General features: G+C 35.5%; 1 protein-coding gene across 1 annotated transcript in view; it reads right to left on the reverse strand.

Annotated features, from left to right (window-relative positions):
- Positions 1–18,492, reverse strand: part of IGSF9B (immunoglobulin superfamily member 9B) — a 3,189,659-nt gene that overhangs the window by 2,053,905 nt on the left and 1,117,262 nt on the right. Inside the window, exon 4 of the mRNA XM_044081131.1 lies at positions 10,719–10,870. Coding sequence (XP_043937066.1) covers positions 10,719–10,870 — 152 coding nt within the window. The remainder of the gene's footprint in view (positions 1–10,718; positions 10,871–18,492) is intronic.

An 18,492-nucleotide genomic window follows, 5' to 3' on the forward strand; every position in this document is an offset into this window, starting at 1 on the left:
ATAGTCTCTGTGAAGAAACTATTAAATGTGTTGGCAACATCCTCCAGGGTTTTATAGTTGGAAGATGAAGGGGTTGGAGTAGTGGTTTGACCTGGATGAAGAACTTTGTTTATTCCTGCCCAGAATTTTTGAGGTTTGTTTTGATGTTTCTGTCAAAGATGGCAGTAAAAAATGTTTTTGTCTAACATAACAGACTTCTTTGTGTCATTCCTTAATTGCCAATATCTTAGTTGATCTAGTGGGAATTTTGCGGCATGCAATTGGCCCATGCCTTGTTTCTAAGTAAGATTTTTAATTTGGTATCTTTTGAAAGCCACATTGCAATTTTTGCTTTGGTTCTAATAGAGCAAGGAGGAATGTGAGAGTCCAGGATGGCTAGGACATTGGTATTAAAGTATGCTACAGCTTTATCCAATGGTAATTGTTTTAGGAGTGACCAATTACATAATTTGAGTTCATTTTGGAAATTGGTGAGGTTAAAGTTCCTATTATTTCTTACAGTTTTGTAGATGGGCTGGTGGGAGTTATCAGCCTTGTACTTAATTATGTAGGTAAGAAAGTGGTCACTTAGGTCTTCAGGAAGGGTCCCTGACTTATACATATGGGGATGGTTATTTATAAGTATCCAGTCTAGGATACTTTCTTTGTAATTGGGTTTGCCAAACCCATGTAGGTTTATGTGGGTTGTAGGAGATTCTGAGGAACAGGTGTCAATGTCGAAGTCCCCGAGAATAATGGTTTCTTGGGGATAGGTACTGGATAACCAATGGAGGATGTCTTCTAGTGTGTTTGTGTTATTGCCTAGGGGAATGTAGCCAAAGATTATGTTTATGCATTTGTTTTTGTTAATTTGCAGTTTGGTTATAAGAATTTCTGCATTATTAACCTGGGGTGGTTGTAAGGAGTCCTTATTAACATTCAGTGTAGTTTTATAAAGTATAGCTACCCCACCACCTTTCCTAGTATGACGGTCTAATCTGAGTATGTTGTACCCTGGTGGTAATACCTCATTATCTGTAGTTGCCGGTTTTAGCCAAGTTTCTGTTAGACATAATATTTCAGGGTAGTGAACTGCCAAAAGGGAATGCAGGTTATGGACCTTATTATTTAAGCTACTAATATTTAAGTGGCAGACCAGAAATGAATTTGGGGATCTATTCAAAGGTATTACGTTAGGGGAATTAGTAGTTTGGGAGCTAAAGTCAGCAGGTGAGGATGGGTATAAAATGGTTGAAACATTAAAACCTTCCTGTATACAAAACATTTGATATATTCACTGGAAATTTTCTCAGACCAAATGGATAATGAGGACATAGTTGAAACACACTCATTTTTCATATGACAGTGCAAACAGCCATGCTGACACCATGTACATTTGCACAGCTTTCCCATGCTGTACATTTCAAAGTATATATTAGTTCAAATAATTTGTTTCTTTACTTATTTAAATTTGTTTACGAGGTAGCCCTTTGATCAAACAATAACCGATTACAGGTTCAGCCCATTACGATCATCATCCACTATAACAATGTGTGCAGAATGTTATGTACCAATGGTAATGACATTCACAAGATTTCATTATGATTAGGTATGGTCCTCATATGAGGCAATTCTTTCCATATTTTCTTATAGACTAAAATGTGAACGGTAAGACAATGAATAGTTCGCACATGCAGTGCAAAACATCTATTTGTAACTGCCAAGAAAATGTCAATGACAGAGTAATCCATTGCAGCATTTCATTTTGGACATGCTTTGAAACTTTAACAAACTGAAAATTTTGCACTTTATGTGCAATTTTCTTGAAATTTTGTACACAAGCATTTTTGAAAATAAAAGTATAGATTTGAACAGTACCTGTTTTGACCATATGCAATATATATATATATATATATATATATATATATATATATATATATATATATATACTTCATATCATAAACTTCAGAACATAACAATGCCTACCAGATTATGACTGTGCTTTAGCCAGAATACTTTTTACTGCCCAGTTTATCATAGTGATTTTTTATGACAGAATCCATTATGTGTATTATGAACTTCTAACTTATACAGTTAATTTAATGAAATACTACCATTGTAGTACCAAACTACTTACTGATTTTCCCACATGTTGTGTTTTGCTTCAATATTATTATTTTTGAATATAATGTTGCATTTTGTACCCAGTCAGCAATCCATTTGGTACAATTAATAAAAGTACAGTCTGAGATTACTAAAATGAAGAATTTTAGGGATGAAAGTATGAATGCTACTGAAAGACTTCCAAGAAGTTTAATTATACTTCTTATATCAGTTTCTCATATGTGATCTCAGTCTGGTCCTAAGAGCAATGTCTGAGTCAGTTCCATTTAAAAATCTGTGTCTAAAAAGTTCAGCTAAATAAAAAGCCAATTAAAACAATGTTAAGAACCAGAAGGAAAGGCAGAATTTTAGAAAAAACTTCCATTAGAAATCAACTCAAATTGGGTAATTTCTTCCTATAAAATCAATCATGATGCATATATGAAAAACAAAATTCTTGCAAGGAGTAACAGTAGTCAAACTTCACAGAGGCCTAAAAGTTGTATATATGACTAACATCACAAAAAAGCATAATTGAGGCATAGCTTTGCCTACAGCGTTACAGAAGTCCTCAGATTATCAGTCGAATCAGAGAATGATTCTGTATTTCAGTAACATATAGTGCACAGTCTGTGATCATCAGATATCTACACATAGTGGAGGGCAGATTAATTCTGGCATGTCAGTAGTGCACAGTGCACTTCTAATCCCTTTACAGCACACAGGGGTATGTTATAGCACTAAGCCTCTTTTCACATCCAACCTATGATAACAAATACAGAGGCTCAGAGAAGACCAGGCCTTGATGCTTCAGTACTGTCCTGAGTTTCTACTAATAGTTCCTGCTGGTGAAGCTTACTGTGAAACTTATGAAAAAAACAAACAAAAACAAATTCCTTAAAAGTAACTGGCTGTGCCACATTGTTGGGAGCAAATAGTTCAAAAAGAACTCACCCAAACAGAAAAGCTCTTGTTTATTGAAGCAATAAATTCCAGCAGCATTACACACAAAAAAATGTCAGGTTACCAGTTTCGTATATGCAGTATAAACTTAATCAGACAACATACTATTACATTTCTAACATTTAAATACTAATAATCTATCTCTAATTGGATAAAGTGCTTAAAGCAACATGAATCCCCTAAAAATGCCTTCATTAAAATCGTATGTATGTTCTATAAAAAATAAAACAGTGTAAGAAACGTCCTGTGACAATGTCCCAAAATTAAAATAAAAAAAATATATAATTGTACAGAATTACTAAGTATTCGAAAGTAATCCAAGCAAGGCAGGCAGTCTGTTTCCTGATGAAAATCCTTTATTAAGTACACAGACAAGGAAGAGCAGTTTCCTCACAAGCTTTCTAAATATATATATATATATATATATATATATATATATATATATATACATATATATATATACTTTTTATCAGGCAAGGGAGTGGTTTATTGTACTGTAAAACAAAGTGTTATTGGTACACATGTTAAATTCACATCTCTTCCCCCATCAGTGTGACATCCGAGCTGGTTCTGCCCTACTTAGTAGCTGCCATAATAATATAACCCTTATGTACTTTAAATAAAATTTATAATGATGTGGTACCTCTTATTTAACCAGATTATTAAGTAGATTATTAAGTCTGTGATTTTATCCAAGACAATATATTACATGGCTAGAAATATATCAACCTTAGTCCATTTGGCAATCAAAAAATTTATATAAATATATACATATACACTTTGCATGTAATAAATTAATTGTAAAAATCATATTCTATTTCCATAATCTATTGCTAACAAAGATCACTTTCGTCCTTCTAGACTTCTTCAGGTCTGTGTATAAGAACCCTAAAAACTATCTATAAAAATATATATAATTGTATAATTAGTATTATTATTACACATAATTTTAAATAAAGTGGAAAAAAGAGAACCAGAAAAAGAAAAAATAATAAGAAAAAATGTATGACGATGGAAACAAAATATACACTTAAATTACAACTGATTTAAAATAGTATTTAAAACCAACTGGTAGAATAAAATAAAATAAAATAAAATTAGTCATGTAAACAATGTGGCAATTTTCTACGTTCCAATGCACTTTTAATTGCACAGTAGTAGTTTAGTCCAGGCTTCCTAAAAGAGTTCAGCTTTAATTGCCACATGAGTTCATGTTTCTCCAGAATATTCAGGATGTCTCCTTCAAGATCACCCATGTCTATGTGATCCAGGACCTGGAACTTAAAACCTGTGTGTCTTTTATGAAGAGAAAGGTGTTTGGCTAGTGCATTATTTTTACATCCAGAGCGGATATCTGACAGATGACATCAACTCCTATGCTTGAGTTTATTTACAGTTTTGCCCACATAGAATGCACCACATTCATTGCACTGTGCTTTGCAAATTAATTTTGTAGTGTTACAGTCACCCTCTGCCCTGGTCGTAATGATTGTCTTTAAATAAGGGCAATAAAATCACTTTGCTGTATAAATATACAAAATGTACAATTAGTTTCACATCTTTTAGTGTTTCTCTCACATGTTCTAGGTTTAAATTCAACAAAACTTCTAATGTTCTTGGCCTTCCTATAAACAAAGGATGGGGCTTCACCTAAGATGTTAATCAGAAAAGGGTTTCCTGTGACACTGTCCCAGTTTTCTTCAATAACATTTTTGATACTGTGATAATCCAAAGTGTATGTCAGGCTGCAGCTTTTTTGCATTTGTTATTCTCTGTGGAATTTCTTAACATTCTCCTACTAGGGAGGTTAAGTGAAGGTGCTTCAGTCCTTTTCAGTTCAATAATGGGTTCCAGGATGTTTTTTAACATCTGACTTTCATAGCCTCTCACTAGCAAATCATTCTCTAAGTTGTTCAGGTTTCTCAAAAAAATGGTTCCATCTCTGTGGTAATTCTAGCTAATCTATAGCATTGGGACTTCACTACACTATACTTGGTTTTTATAGGATGTAGACTTTTACTGTGGTGTGATAAGTTAACCCTCACTGATTTTCTGAATAGATCAGTGGTGATTCTGTTATTGTTGGTGTCCTTGGAAATCTGCATATCTGAGAAAGTGGTTCAAGTATAGCTATGGGAAAAGGTAAACTTCAGCAAGGGGGTTGTTTGATTGATGTAAGTGATAAAATATCTACATTAAACTCGAATAACTTCATTGCACTATCCTATTAAAGTGCTAAAACTTAAAATACATGAAAAATATCTATAATGAAGATATTAAAAATACTATAAAAAAACTATTATACACAACTATTTATGTCCATTGGTGAACTACACTTAAATGTAACACAATGAGAATGGAAACACGTTAGTTTTCCTTCTCTATCTTCTTTCTTTCAAGTGCCTTTAGTTTCAAAACTGGAACAATCGATACTCTATCATTAATGCCTGGCCATTTATCAGCCTGTAAAAATATCTGCCATTTTAATTCTTTGAGTTCCAAACTGGCTTCCCATGGTGTTCTTTCATTAATTTCTACATGGTCAATTGCCATGAACTTAAATGAATGGTTAGTGTTGTCATGAATGTGACAGGCTAAGGGATTATTAAGATTTACTTTTTTAACAGTGTATTCATGTTTATAAATTCTCTGACTAAATCTCCTTTCAGTTTTTCCTATATAAAACACCAAACATGAATCGCAGGTAGCTAGATGTACAATAGCTTTCGAATTGCAATTATATTTAGCTTTAATTTGCAATTTAACATTCTTGACTATAAATCTAGCTCCTGTTTTAATCTTATGGCACCAGTTGTATGTTCCACATTTGTGCATACCATGATGGGCCTGTGAGAAAGTAACTTGCCTAGTTTTCAACAAGTCTTTCATGTTCTTGCCTCTCCTATAGGTAATAGCAGGTTTGTCACCTAAATGGGTTCTAATATTGAAATCTTCCATCAAGATTTCCCAATTTTTATTAAAAACCCATCTTAAAATATGAAAATCATGACTGAAAGTAATAGTGAAAGACCTTGTAAACATGGTGTCAGCCTCTACCCGAATATTATCAAAAGATTGAACATCAATGATACATTGCTTACTTGTTGTGGAAGTACCTCAATGGGAAGTGGTAGTTTACTTGATCGCATCCCATTGTTAATAATGGGCCTAAAATGTCAATTTTCTCTTTTTTTGATTACCTGTTCTGTTAAGTTATTAACCAAATCCACTGGATACACTCTTTTTACAAACATGGATTTCAAGTTAGTTCTGAGTGTGAGCTGCTGTAGTACAAGAAATAATTTGAATAGGTTTTCTTTCTGTAAATTGTGGTTGCATATGTCTCATGGATCATATCTTTGAAAAGATAAACATGCAAATAATCCATATAATCATGGTTTACTACCCAAGTGAAGTACAAAAATGTGGTTGTAGTATTAATGTATTCTAAAAATTCTTCTAAAATGTTTAAGGATCCTTTTCATATAATACTGATGTCATCTTGAAACCTGTAATGCACTTTTATGTGGGAATAGTAATTTAGATTGAAAAGCATACTTCCTTTCCCAATATGCCATGATGCTGTTGGCATATGCTCCACCACAGGCAGATCCCATGGCTATGCTAATTATTTGTAGATAGTACTTGTTGTTAAACATTATAATATTATTTGTTTATACTATCTCTAAAAGTTCCATAATAAAATTAATCTTGTCATGGCCTACTCTATGCTCCAATAATAGTTCATTAACCCACTGTAAACCAGTGTCCCATGGGATTACAGTATACAGGTTTCTAACATCAATGGTGACCAATATGTCATTCACATCATACTTTACTCTACTGATGTGGTCTAAAAATGTCCAGGAACCCTTACAGATTTGACCCTCTTCCTTCAGGTATTTTTTTCAATTCATGATCTAGGTACTGGGCACATGCTGATATTATAGAATCTCTACCATCCACAAGGGGCCTCATAGGAAGATCTTGAAGCCCCTTGTGGATTTTGGGGATGTAAAAGAACACAGGGATTCTGGGGGTTATTATGCTTAAGTAATTGTACAGGTTGATGTCTATTCTTTTCTCAAAAAAAATGTCAGTTAATTGACAATAAATTTTCTTCATTCAGGGAGACTTCCTTGTAACTATTGGTTTCTAAAATGTGCTGCATTTTGTTATTGTAAAAATCAATCTCCATCACAACCACACCACCCCCCCATCCGGTTTCATGATTCTGATGTTCCCATTCTTTAAGTACCTCAAGATGTTCCACTCATCCACACTCAAATTCATGCTATCAGAAGTTGTTCTATTTTTGTTTTTATTTTTATGTAAATTGTGCAAGTCTAATTCACACAGCTTCTCAAAAATTGCGAATTTTGGATGTAAGGGGGGGGGGTTGTAAGTAGAACTAATAGAATATAAATTATGACTAGTATTCTGCCCATGATTCTCATATAACAGAGCTAAATTTAACTTTGTCACATAAAGCTTAAGATCTATCATGGTGTCCGTAATATTAAATTGTTTAGAAGGTACAAATGTCATCCCTTTTGCTAAAAAATCAGCTATATATTCATCAATGCATACATTAGAATTGTACACTGCAAAATCTTTCTGTTGATTGTAAATCATTTTACATTCATTGTTTACAGCAACATTAATTTCACTTTTCTTTAACTCATATTGTACAAAACAATCATTTGATTGATCAAAAAACACAAGAGTTTTAAAACTTAAACATTCATTTTCTGTAGAGACTTGGTGATCTAAGTGCTCATAATTAACATTGGAATTATCTGAACTAATGACATTCAAACATGTAGAGTTTACAATCTCCAGTTCTTGTTTTTGGGTCTCGCCCCTTGAAACCCCGCTGCTTGAAACCCCATTTGAGATTGTTGTTTACCATGAAAATTGTCTATTTCTAAGCCTCTCACTTCTACGTTCAGGGTATTCTTTCTCATAATTCAAAGCTGGTTCATTAGTGATTTCAGCTACCTCTTCCTCAAGCTCATAATCTGTAACAGTGTTGGAATGTATATTCTTATTACCACCATTATATTTAACTATTTTGTATGAGCCTGGGGGTCTTGGGTAAGCTGAACCATTAGCATAGTCACTCAGATCCCTGTTGCTTTTGTTAAACTTACCAGCTTTTACTTTATTAATGTACTAGTCTATACTGTTGTAAATTCTTAAATGCTCAAATTTCATGGTTTCATATTGAGCATCATCTTGAATTGCTTTATCTAAACTGTTCAAGTCTTTAAACAAAGTATCTATTGTGCTATTATGCTTGATTAATAACTCTAATAACTCAGTTCCAAACTTATCGAATAACTGTAACAGCTCAAGATGGACAGCGGAGGTGTGAGTAAGCCCTGTTGGAAAACACCATAACCTTAAACCTTTAGGGACAATTTTTAATCTAATACATTCCCTGAAGTAGGCATTCTCCAATTGTAACTTTTTGCATGTGACAGTTTATCATCAAATTCGTCAAGCTTACCATTGAAAGATGATGCATTATGTCTTGTGTCCGCAGTAAAAGAAAGTCCAGACCTAAGCCACTCTTTTAAAAGAGGTATTTCTTTTCTTGGAACACCCTTGTTGGCAAAATCAAGGTTCTGTATACCCGCAACTCTGGGTTCAGTTTCTTCCAAAATGACGATGTCATGAGGTGAGCCATTCACATGATCAACAGAACGGCCAACTGCAAGGCATTGGGGGGTTGAGTTAAAATCACAGGAAGAACGAATTCCTTCCTTAGATACACCAAGACTTCCTTGAGTGTCACAGTTCTCAGGAATTCCAAATTGATGGTATAATATGTCAATGCTTTGGCTCAACTGCAATATTAATGCAGAAAAATTACCGATGCTGTTCTCTTTTTCATTAGGTGTAGTGGCGGTTTGCTCCTGAATGGAATCAAGGTGACTGCCTGGGGCCATATTAAAACTATGAAAAACACAAACGAAAACAAACTTCTTAAAGATAACAGGCTGTGCTTTATTCCTGGGAGCAAATAGTTCAAAAACAAATCACAAAAAAAGGAAAACTCTTGTTTAATGAAGCAATAAATTCCAACAGCATTGCGCACAAAAAATGTCAGGTAATCTTTATTTGAGTTTAATGTAGTTTGTACTTTATTTTTTATAGAACACACATAAGATTTTAATGAAGGTATTTTAAGGGGTTCATGTTGCTTTAAGCGCTTTATCCAATTAGAGATAGATTATTAGTATTTAAATGTTGAAAATGTTATAGTAAGTTGTCTGATGACGTTTATACTGCATAAACAAAACCAGTAACCTGACATTTTTTGTGTGCAACGCTGTTGGAATTTATTGCTTCATTAAACAAGAGTTTTTCTATTTGCTCCTAGGAATGAGGCACAGCCTGTTATCTTTATGGAGTTTGTTTTTGTTTGGTTTTTCATAAGTTTCACAGTAAGGTTCCCCAATAGGAACTATTAGTAGTAACTGAGGACAGTACTGAAGCGTCAAGGCCTGTTCTTCTCTGAGCCTCTGTGTTTGTTATCATAGGTTGGATGTAAAAAGAGGCTTAGTGCTATAACATACCCCTGTGTGCTGTAAAGGGATTAGAAGTGCACTGTGCACTACTGACATGCCAGAATTAATCTGCCCTATACTATTTGTAAATATCTGATGATCATAGAATGTGCACTATATGTTATTGAAATCCAGAATCATTCTCTGACCCTACATATAATCTGAAGACTTCTGTAACACTGTAGGCAGAGCTATGCCTCAATTATACTTCTTTGTGATGTTAGTCTTATATACAGCATTTAAGCCTCTGCTGGAAATGTAATAGTATGTTGTCTGATGAAGTTTATACTGCATGAACAAAACCGGTAACCTGATATTTTTTGTGTGCAACGCTGTTGGAATTTATTGCTTCATTAAACAAGAGTTTTTCTGTTTTGGCGAGTTCTTTTTGAACTATTTGCTCCCAGGAATGAGGCACAGCCTGTTATCTTTACTGTGAAACTTCACTGTTGCTGTTTTGAGCTAAGCATTCTAATGCACTGAAGAGACGTATTCTTCACAAATATTATCTGTCCTACAACGATCCTATATGACAGCAGTACATTTCAATAACAAACGTGAAAAAGTAAAACCCAGTAGATTTCTCTTCCATCTAATATTTTCTCAAAGAAAAGTCACATAGCCACACATTAGTAAAAAAATAAAATAAATGAATAAAAAATACTAATAAAAAGGCATCTAGGTTCTTGGCTCAACATTATGGAATACACCAATCATAAACTTTAAAACAGGCAGAAATGGATTACTCTTTGTAACGGCTTTTCACCATTTCCCCAGCTACTACACCAACACTGTGTCTACAGTGTGTATCCTCATCAGCTAAAATAAGACATTCAGAATGCTACTGTTACACTGTAGAACGCTACACTGCACAGCATGAATCCCTACCCATTTTATATATCACACACATACACAAAAGATGTGCACTTAACCCACAAAGAGTTTGTTTGTGTGTGTGTGTGTGTGTGTGTGTGTGGGCAGTTGAACTATATTTTATCTGATGTTTGTAAGAATTCACAGACTTTCAAATGTACTGTTTAAGTATGAAAAACACTTTATTTTTAACAGTTTGAAACTGAATAAGGCAGAGTGGCTGACCTTGTATTTGCCATTCTGTTCTACGAGCTGCCCTTCCCTCAACCAGCTGACTACAGGTTTAGGATTTCCAAAAGCTGTGCAGGTTAAAACAATGCTGCTTCCTTCCTTTGCCTCTACATACTGAGGAGGAGTCTCTGTGAAGGTAGGAGGTGCTAGAGAAAATACAGAAACTTGTTAGTAAAAAGGCTCATCAGAAAATGCAATCCAAAATATATCTGCTAGAAAACAAACAGAGTACACATATCAGTGCAGCTTTTCCAGAAAGTTTATTACTAGATATATAAAGTTACATTGCAGTACTGCCTGACTGGAACTAGTTAAAAAAAATCCATTCTATGAGCTGGAAGGACAAGGAGTTCAGACCTTGATGGACCCAAGGGGGAGGGGCAGGAGCGGCCTTAGGTCAACTGGTGCCCTAGGCAAAAGGGCTCCACGGCACCCCCCACCACAACACATGGTGCCCCCATCCTGGTGTACCTACATTAAATAAATACTGGAAAAGTGCCCCTGCTAGAGCGGTGCCCTAGGCAGCCGCCTAGTTGGCCTATGCCTAAGGCCAGCTATGGGGAGGGGTGAGAAAGAGCTTTGCTGGCCCGCCCACTTTGGAAATAAAGGGGGGTTCTTTCCTGTGATGAAGAAACATCCTGAGTGATAGAAATGTGCTATAATCATGGACCAGATTGCTGGTAAACTATGGCTTGGGGGGGCACAGCTAACTGACATTATGTATGGTGATGGATATAATATAACCAAGTCTACCCACTCAAGGTGTAATGTACACCAAAAACTTCCCTGGCATACAGGACCATTGAATGTGATGTTGCAGGCTGGTCCACTCCATTCTCTCTGCCCATCCTGCCACTGTCATGATCCCGTTCTCAGGGGATAGTACTAGGAACACTTAAAATAGTATCAGCAACAGATGGTCACCTGTAGGGCACACAACTGGAAGAAAAAAAGGGGCTCAGTAGAGCTAAGTACAGGGGTATAATATAATTACTGCATGTCCAGAACCATCAGAGAAAATGTATAAATATATGAGGAATGGGTCATGTATGTAACCACAAGTGAGTCCATCAAGCGAATTCAGGAAAATATGAATAACATAAGTGTTTGTATTGCACACACAATAGTTTAATTCAATATTTGTTAAGAGCTTTCATCCTTAAAATGACAACGGGTTTCTTCAGAGCAAATGAATACATGCACCACCTTGGAATTTTTATAGGTTAAATCTTCTGTAAAAAATATTGATAGTGTCAAGTAAATAAAACGAAATGTATGCAGTTAGTACAGGCTAAAACCCAAATAAACTTCCAAATTACACCATCCACTCTCCAAAAATAAGTAAATAAAAATCTCACAGTAAAGACAATTAATGTAAAAGCATTCTAGGACTTGTGTACTCAGAGAATTCTGACATACAAAACTGCACTCCACCAATTACAGTTTTCAAATGTTATATGTCCTAAAGTAAAACAACAGTAAAAAGAGGAAAACAATTAAGGTATACCAGCCAAAACTGTTGTGAGAGCTTTATCAGTCACTACACCTGTAGTATGGACCAGTCTCCCATCCACCCAACAAACTCTGCAAATGTCATTATACCAGTGTAAAAAGACTAAGGGAAACTTAATAAGAATAAAGTGCACTATCCAAATGGATACCCTGTACACCTCCATTTCATAATCAGTGGTAACCCTAATCTAGACTTGTGTTCTCTACTCTCTCTCTAATTAGAAATAATATGTTACAGACTGCACATGATGCATTAATCAAATTATTTTTGTCGCTTGAGTAATGTGTTACCAAGATGCTTTGCATAGTTCTTTTACTGTACTTATTACCTGTAATATACTACATGTTTTACCTATATGCACATGATGCTTTGGGTCAGGCCACAACTAACACAGTCCATCTTACTGGTTTAACAAATGGACAAATAAGCACATGAATTGTGCAGTGATGCCGAACATGTACTGGGAGAAAGTCTTACATTTTGCACTGCAAATAGAAAATATTCTAATCCTGCCAATGCAATGCATGACCTTTTGTCTGATGTAGGAAATGAAAATATCAGTGAAGATTTATAGCAATGCATCTATTTAGTTTGCAGTGTTACGGAAATAAACTAGCTGAGAATACGGTTTATTAAGTCAGCCTCTAGATACTTACCTGGCGTGGAATCGCAGAGATGACCTTTTAAAGCCAGCAGTCACAGTTGCATTGTTTGCAGTGTAGAGTGTTTTGTGTAGATAATAATAACTTGCAAGTTTCAACTTATACTCATTAGCAGCTAACTAAGCAAGCTATATTTTTTTTTTTTTACTTCCAAGTCTGTAATTACATCTGACTATATTGGCTTTAACACTTACTTTCTCTTTCCCTATAATTGCTCTACATAAGGTATTGTAATACAAAAAAGAGCGAAAGGCACCAAACCAAACTAATAAACAGAAAATAGGTACCAATCCACGATGAAACAATAAAGCCACTGATCAAGACCTTCATTTTGATCTGCGGCTTTATTGTTTCATCGTGGATTGCTACCTATTTTCTATTTGCTCTTCATAAGGGCTAACTAATTATCCTTGTATAAAATGATCACGTCCATCAGAGATTTTTTTTAATCCCATTTAAAAATTATGTTTAGTTGCAGTTATAGCTGTTTATAATTAAAATAAGGCAAGAATCCCAGATGGAGACCTGGGGGGGGGGGGGGATCAGTACAGAGAACTCCCACATTCTCATTAAATTTAGCATATATCTTCACACTGTATATCTTCACTTTACCATCGTGAAAATGGAAAAGCACATTAGTTAAATTTAGCATGTAGCTTCACACTGCATATCTTCAATTTACCATTGTTAAAATGGAAAGCCACATTAAACACAAAGCAAGCTTCTAGCAAGGGGGACCATGCTTGAGAATATCTAGGTACTTTGGTAGGATAATTTATTTATTTATTTATATCTTTTTTACTGGGGAGTGCACTGATCAGTACTGACCAATTTCAAGCTCAGCCTGGGGGAAGTACAAAACATTTCACCAAAAAAAAAAAAAAAATGCAGAAATGTAAGCAATAAGAGAGTAGGTCAGACAGATTACAGTGAAATAAAAACGGTATATACATTCCAGTGAACATTGCAATGTACAATCAAGCAGAGTGTGTGTACAATATATAGAAGAGACACAGAAAGGTTAGGGGATACCTGTGCTGAAGCAGAAGCAGCTGGCTTGGATGAGCTGCATTCTGAATTTGTTTTACACTGTTGATTTCCTTAATGTTGATGGGGAGCGCTTGCCAAAGACTGGCTGCCTAATTCATCATGGGCTTTACAATGATATGTCTTTGCATTATGCAGTGACACTGAGCCAATTCCTGCTGTAGCTATACAAAACTTGACTAAAATATGTATTTCTTACTGCAAGCTTTCTATTATAGTACCCCGTATGTTAGAACTCTCCATCACTTTAGATCAAACCACCAAGGCAGCAAAAGGAAAATTCTCAGAAATGATTTGAATTGAACTAGCTTTAATTTCTGAATCACATTTATCACTGTTTAAATAGTTTTCTGTTTTGCCGTCTTTTCTCTTTCCTGACTACTTTGTGGAGTATAATGCAGTGTGGCAGTACTAGAATCCTCATATGTCACCCATAAACACATATTTTAGGATCCGGTATTCATTCTCCTGTTAAAGGGACTACCTGGCTTCATAAACACACCTATCAGTTCTGTTTGCATGGCCTCTGCATAGAAGCCAAGGCACTAACAAGAATGACTTAGCACTGGCTCATACATCTGTAGTTTATCCCTTCAATGACTAAAAGTGTTTTTCCAGTCTGACTCAGCTGGAAATCATCTAAATTCTCCAGTTGGAAATCACCTAAGGTCTCCACTGACTGGCCTTAAAAATCCTCTGTGCAGTTACATTCTAAAGAGAAACCAGAGCAGAGTGTCGCACCCAAGAATACAATTCCAGTAGCATACTTTGCACTTACATGGGTAAATGCTGCCAATCACTCTTCTTTCATTAACAACTGCCACTTTCAAATGTGATATATAGCCAAACAAACTTTGTCAGAAGGTAAAATCCTATAGTTTCTTTAAAACAGTGTAATAATGTCACTATATAATGTGGAATAAAATATAAAATGCTCTGTAATTATATTCTTCCTTTCTACTTTATGCTTCTGACAGTTAATCAGATCTTTTTTACAGAAGCAAAACATTTTAAACCATTGCTTTTTACTTAGACAAAGAAACATACACGTGTGACAGCAACCCTCCAAACAAATCTAGTTAATTACAGCTTGTGTTAACCTGTGTAGTATTAACAACAAAGGAGATACCTGCAAGCATCGACTCTTTAGTTTGAGTCATATACTTTATCAATAACTGAAACATTGTTCAAAGACAAACTGTGCCTCAGAACAAAAAGAGAACTATTTAACCTTCTCTGATAATATTGCCTGCACACGGGATGGGGAGTTTTTTTTAAAGATTAATAACTCCACATTTTGAGCTACTCTACCTTAAAGGAGTAGTACCCAAATGGACACAGAACATTATTGGTTAATCAATGAAATTACAATAATCAGTTCTGCTCTGCAAATTTCTACTTAGATTTTTTTTTTACATTCTTGCCGCAGCTTTCATTAACACCATCCAATATACTGCCAAAAAAAGAAAGTGAATCCTATTAGGAGATTAGAATATAAACTGGATCGGGTGGTCAAACATACTACTAAATAGAATAGGTGTATAGATAGTTACTAGGCATGTAGTCTATGAGGCCATTGAAAGCTTGGATAAATTTGTCAATTGCCCCATAGCACTATCTGACTGACTTGCTCAAGTTCACACAGAAGGCAAACGGAAGCTGAGGGAGTGAAACCCTGGACAACAGGCAGCAGCTTGTAAACAGCACGTAGTGTTAATGTTCTGTGCTGACCGCCAGAATACAATTTATTTAAGGACATTTTGATTACCAGGAAAGTCCGAGTGGGTAGATGCACATCTTTGGCAAAGGTCCATGGAGAAAAGCTCCAAAATACTACAAAAACATTTTAAGAATAATTTTGCAAAATTCAAGATTAATACAAAAACATCTACAATTTAAATAATTATACCAAATTAGACAAAGTGGAAACTTTGGTTAAGAATAGATACAATTTATATGACAATGGTTTGATATTTAGGGAAATTTAACACAGTTTATAGAAAAATTAAAGGTAAGTTAGTATAATACAAATGGGAACTGCAATATGAGGTGAGAAAAAAACAGGGTTATATTAGATTTGGAAACAGATTCTGGGGAGTGAACCTGATAGAATGAAGTAATGAAGTGAGTGAAGAAGGGGGTTGTAATGAGGTGTAGAGTATGTGTAGGCATTAGTTCATATTTAGGGGATATAGTTCATGCTGGGGTTGAGCAAGAACAGACCCAGATTTTGGCCAGGGAGTCTTTCAGAATGGTTGTGATGGACTGAAGGAGGGTATTGACCTGATGTTTACAGATACAAAGTTCCAGGCATAAGCACCATGGTTTGAATACAGACTATGCCCAGCAGAGTTGACAGGTTTGTAGACAGGAGTTTTTGGACATTGGATTGTAATGACCGATTGGGAACAAAGTTGTGTAGAATGATATTTTGTGCTGGACAAGCAGATGATGCTGGACAATTTTAGAGATGATAAGAAGCTGTGTTTATATTAGTTGATCTGATAGTTGTTACCAATTTGGGCTTTTTAGTGCTATACAGCAGTGGATTCTGAAAGGGGTATTTGTTGCAAATGTTGTCCCATTGTTTAAGTTTTGATTTTTGTGATGCCTAGAGGTTAAAGATGGGAGTGCTGTTAACTAGTGAGGGGAAGATGTTTTCTAGTTTTAGTTGTGGTGGTGAGAATGTTTTTATTTATTTATTTGTTTATTTACTTTTACATTTCTTTACCAGGAAAGTCTGACCGGACACAGGTTTTTTTTCAGTGGGGGCCCAGGGAAAAAAGCTCCAGTTATAGGAACTACAAACATTGCAGATGTTGACAAACATGTGAGAAATTACAGAAATATTTGCAAACAATAGTTACATAATGATGGACAATACAATTCTATACAAGTAAACATTTACATCACACATCATACATGAATATATACAATTTATATGAGAAAGAGACTAGTTTCTATATAGTTGAGGTCAAATATTGGTGTAAGATAACTCACAATGAAGAGTATTTAGTTAAAGAGACTGAGGTAAGGCCCATCCAGGACAGTGCAAGAACAGAGACAAGTGTCTGTTAAGTGTGATTTTAGGAGCTTTTTAAATTGTAGTATAGAGCAGTTGAAGGCTTTTGGGGCTGGCAGTTTATTCCATATTTTAGGAATGAAGTTTGAGAAAAGTGATTCCCCAGCTGAACTGTTAGCTTTGGTGATGTCTAGAAGGAGTTTGTCACTGCAATGGAGGGATATAGAAGTGGTGCATGGTTGAATAAGAGTTTGGAGAGCAGGGTTTTATCTGACTGGTGCAGTATTTTGTAGGCAAAGGTTATTTGATTAAAGTGTAGCAGTTGAGAAACCTCAAGCCATTTTGGCTGTTTAAGAGATGCACAGTGATATGTCCTGTATGAGGTATCAGTGGCAAACTTGGCAATTATTTTGTAACAAGATTCCAGTTTATTTAGATCAGTTTTGCAGAGGCTGGTTAGAATTGGGGAGGCATATAGAAAAGTTGACAAATGTGTGTGCAAGAGATAGTAGCTTTTATGTTTCTTGTTAGAAATTGTTTGTTTCTGTAAAGAAGACTTAGTTTCTTGTGGACCTTCATAATGGTTTGAGCTTTGTGAATATCAAATTTCAAGTTACAGTCAATTTCTATGCTGGTTTAGTGTGAGTTATTGGGGTGACAATCTTTTTTTTTTTTTTTGGATAAGATATTGAAGGACAGGGAAGATAAGGGGGATCTTGTTAGGCAGAGGAGAAGGAGCTTTATTTTGTTGGTGAGATTTAGAATGAGCTGGGAGTTAGTGAGGCATGTTTCCACAGATAGAAAGGTTATGGTATGGAGGTCTTGTAGGGAGGGGGCTGCACATATTAGAGTAGAGTTGTCTGCATATTGTACCACTGAGGCATGAAGTGTGAAGGTGTGGAGCTTTTTGGTGAAGAGAGAGAATAGTAGAGGCCCAAGAATGGAGCCTTGTGGAACCCCTAAGGCAACTGGGAGTAGAGGGGAAAGGTGGTGCTTCAGTTGATGGCCTGCTGCTGTCCTGATAGGTAGCTTTTGAACCAGGTGATAGAGAAGCTACTAAGGTTTAGGGTGGAGAGAACACTGATGAGTTTATTGTGATTTACAATACCAAAGGCTTTGGACAAGTCAAAAAATATGGCAGATACAAATTGTCTGTCATTTCTATAGTGGTTCACTTTGTTAATAAAGGACATTAGGTCTGTGGTGATTCTGTGACAGGGACAAAAACTGTGCTGAGTGTTTGATTATGGGTGTGAAGGTAGTCCATGAATTGGGTATGTACAGCTCTCTCTAGGATTAGATAAGGGTGACAGGATAGCAAATGGATGACAATTAGTAAGTTTGGTGGAATTACCTCCCTTGTGTAAAAATACAATGTGGGAGATTTTTCAGATAAAAGGTGCCAGGCTCCCTGATATTATTCTGTTTGTGAGTATAGCTACTGGGTATGCTATTGCTTCTGCTGTGATTTGCAGAAAGTCAGCTGGAAGGCTGTCTCTGGCTAGGGTGGTTGGTGTTAGCTAT

The sequence above is a fragment of the Protopterus annectens genome, chromosome 8.part0 (assembly GCF_019279795.1).
Source record: "Protopterus annectens isolate FY-2018-M chromosome 8.part0, PAN1.0, whole genome shotgun sequence".
Lineage (NCBI taxonomy): Eukaryota > Metazoa > Chordata > Ceratodontiformes > Protopteridae > Protopterus > Protopterus annectens.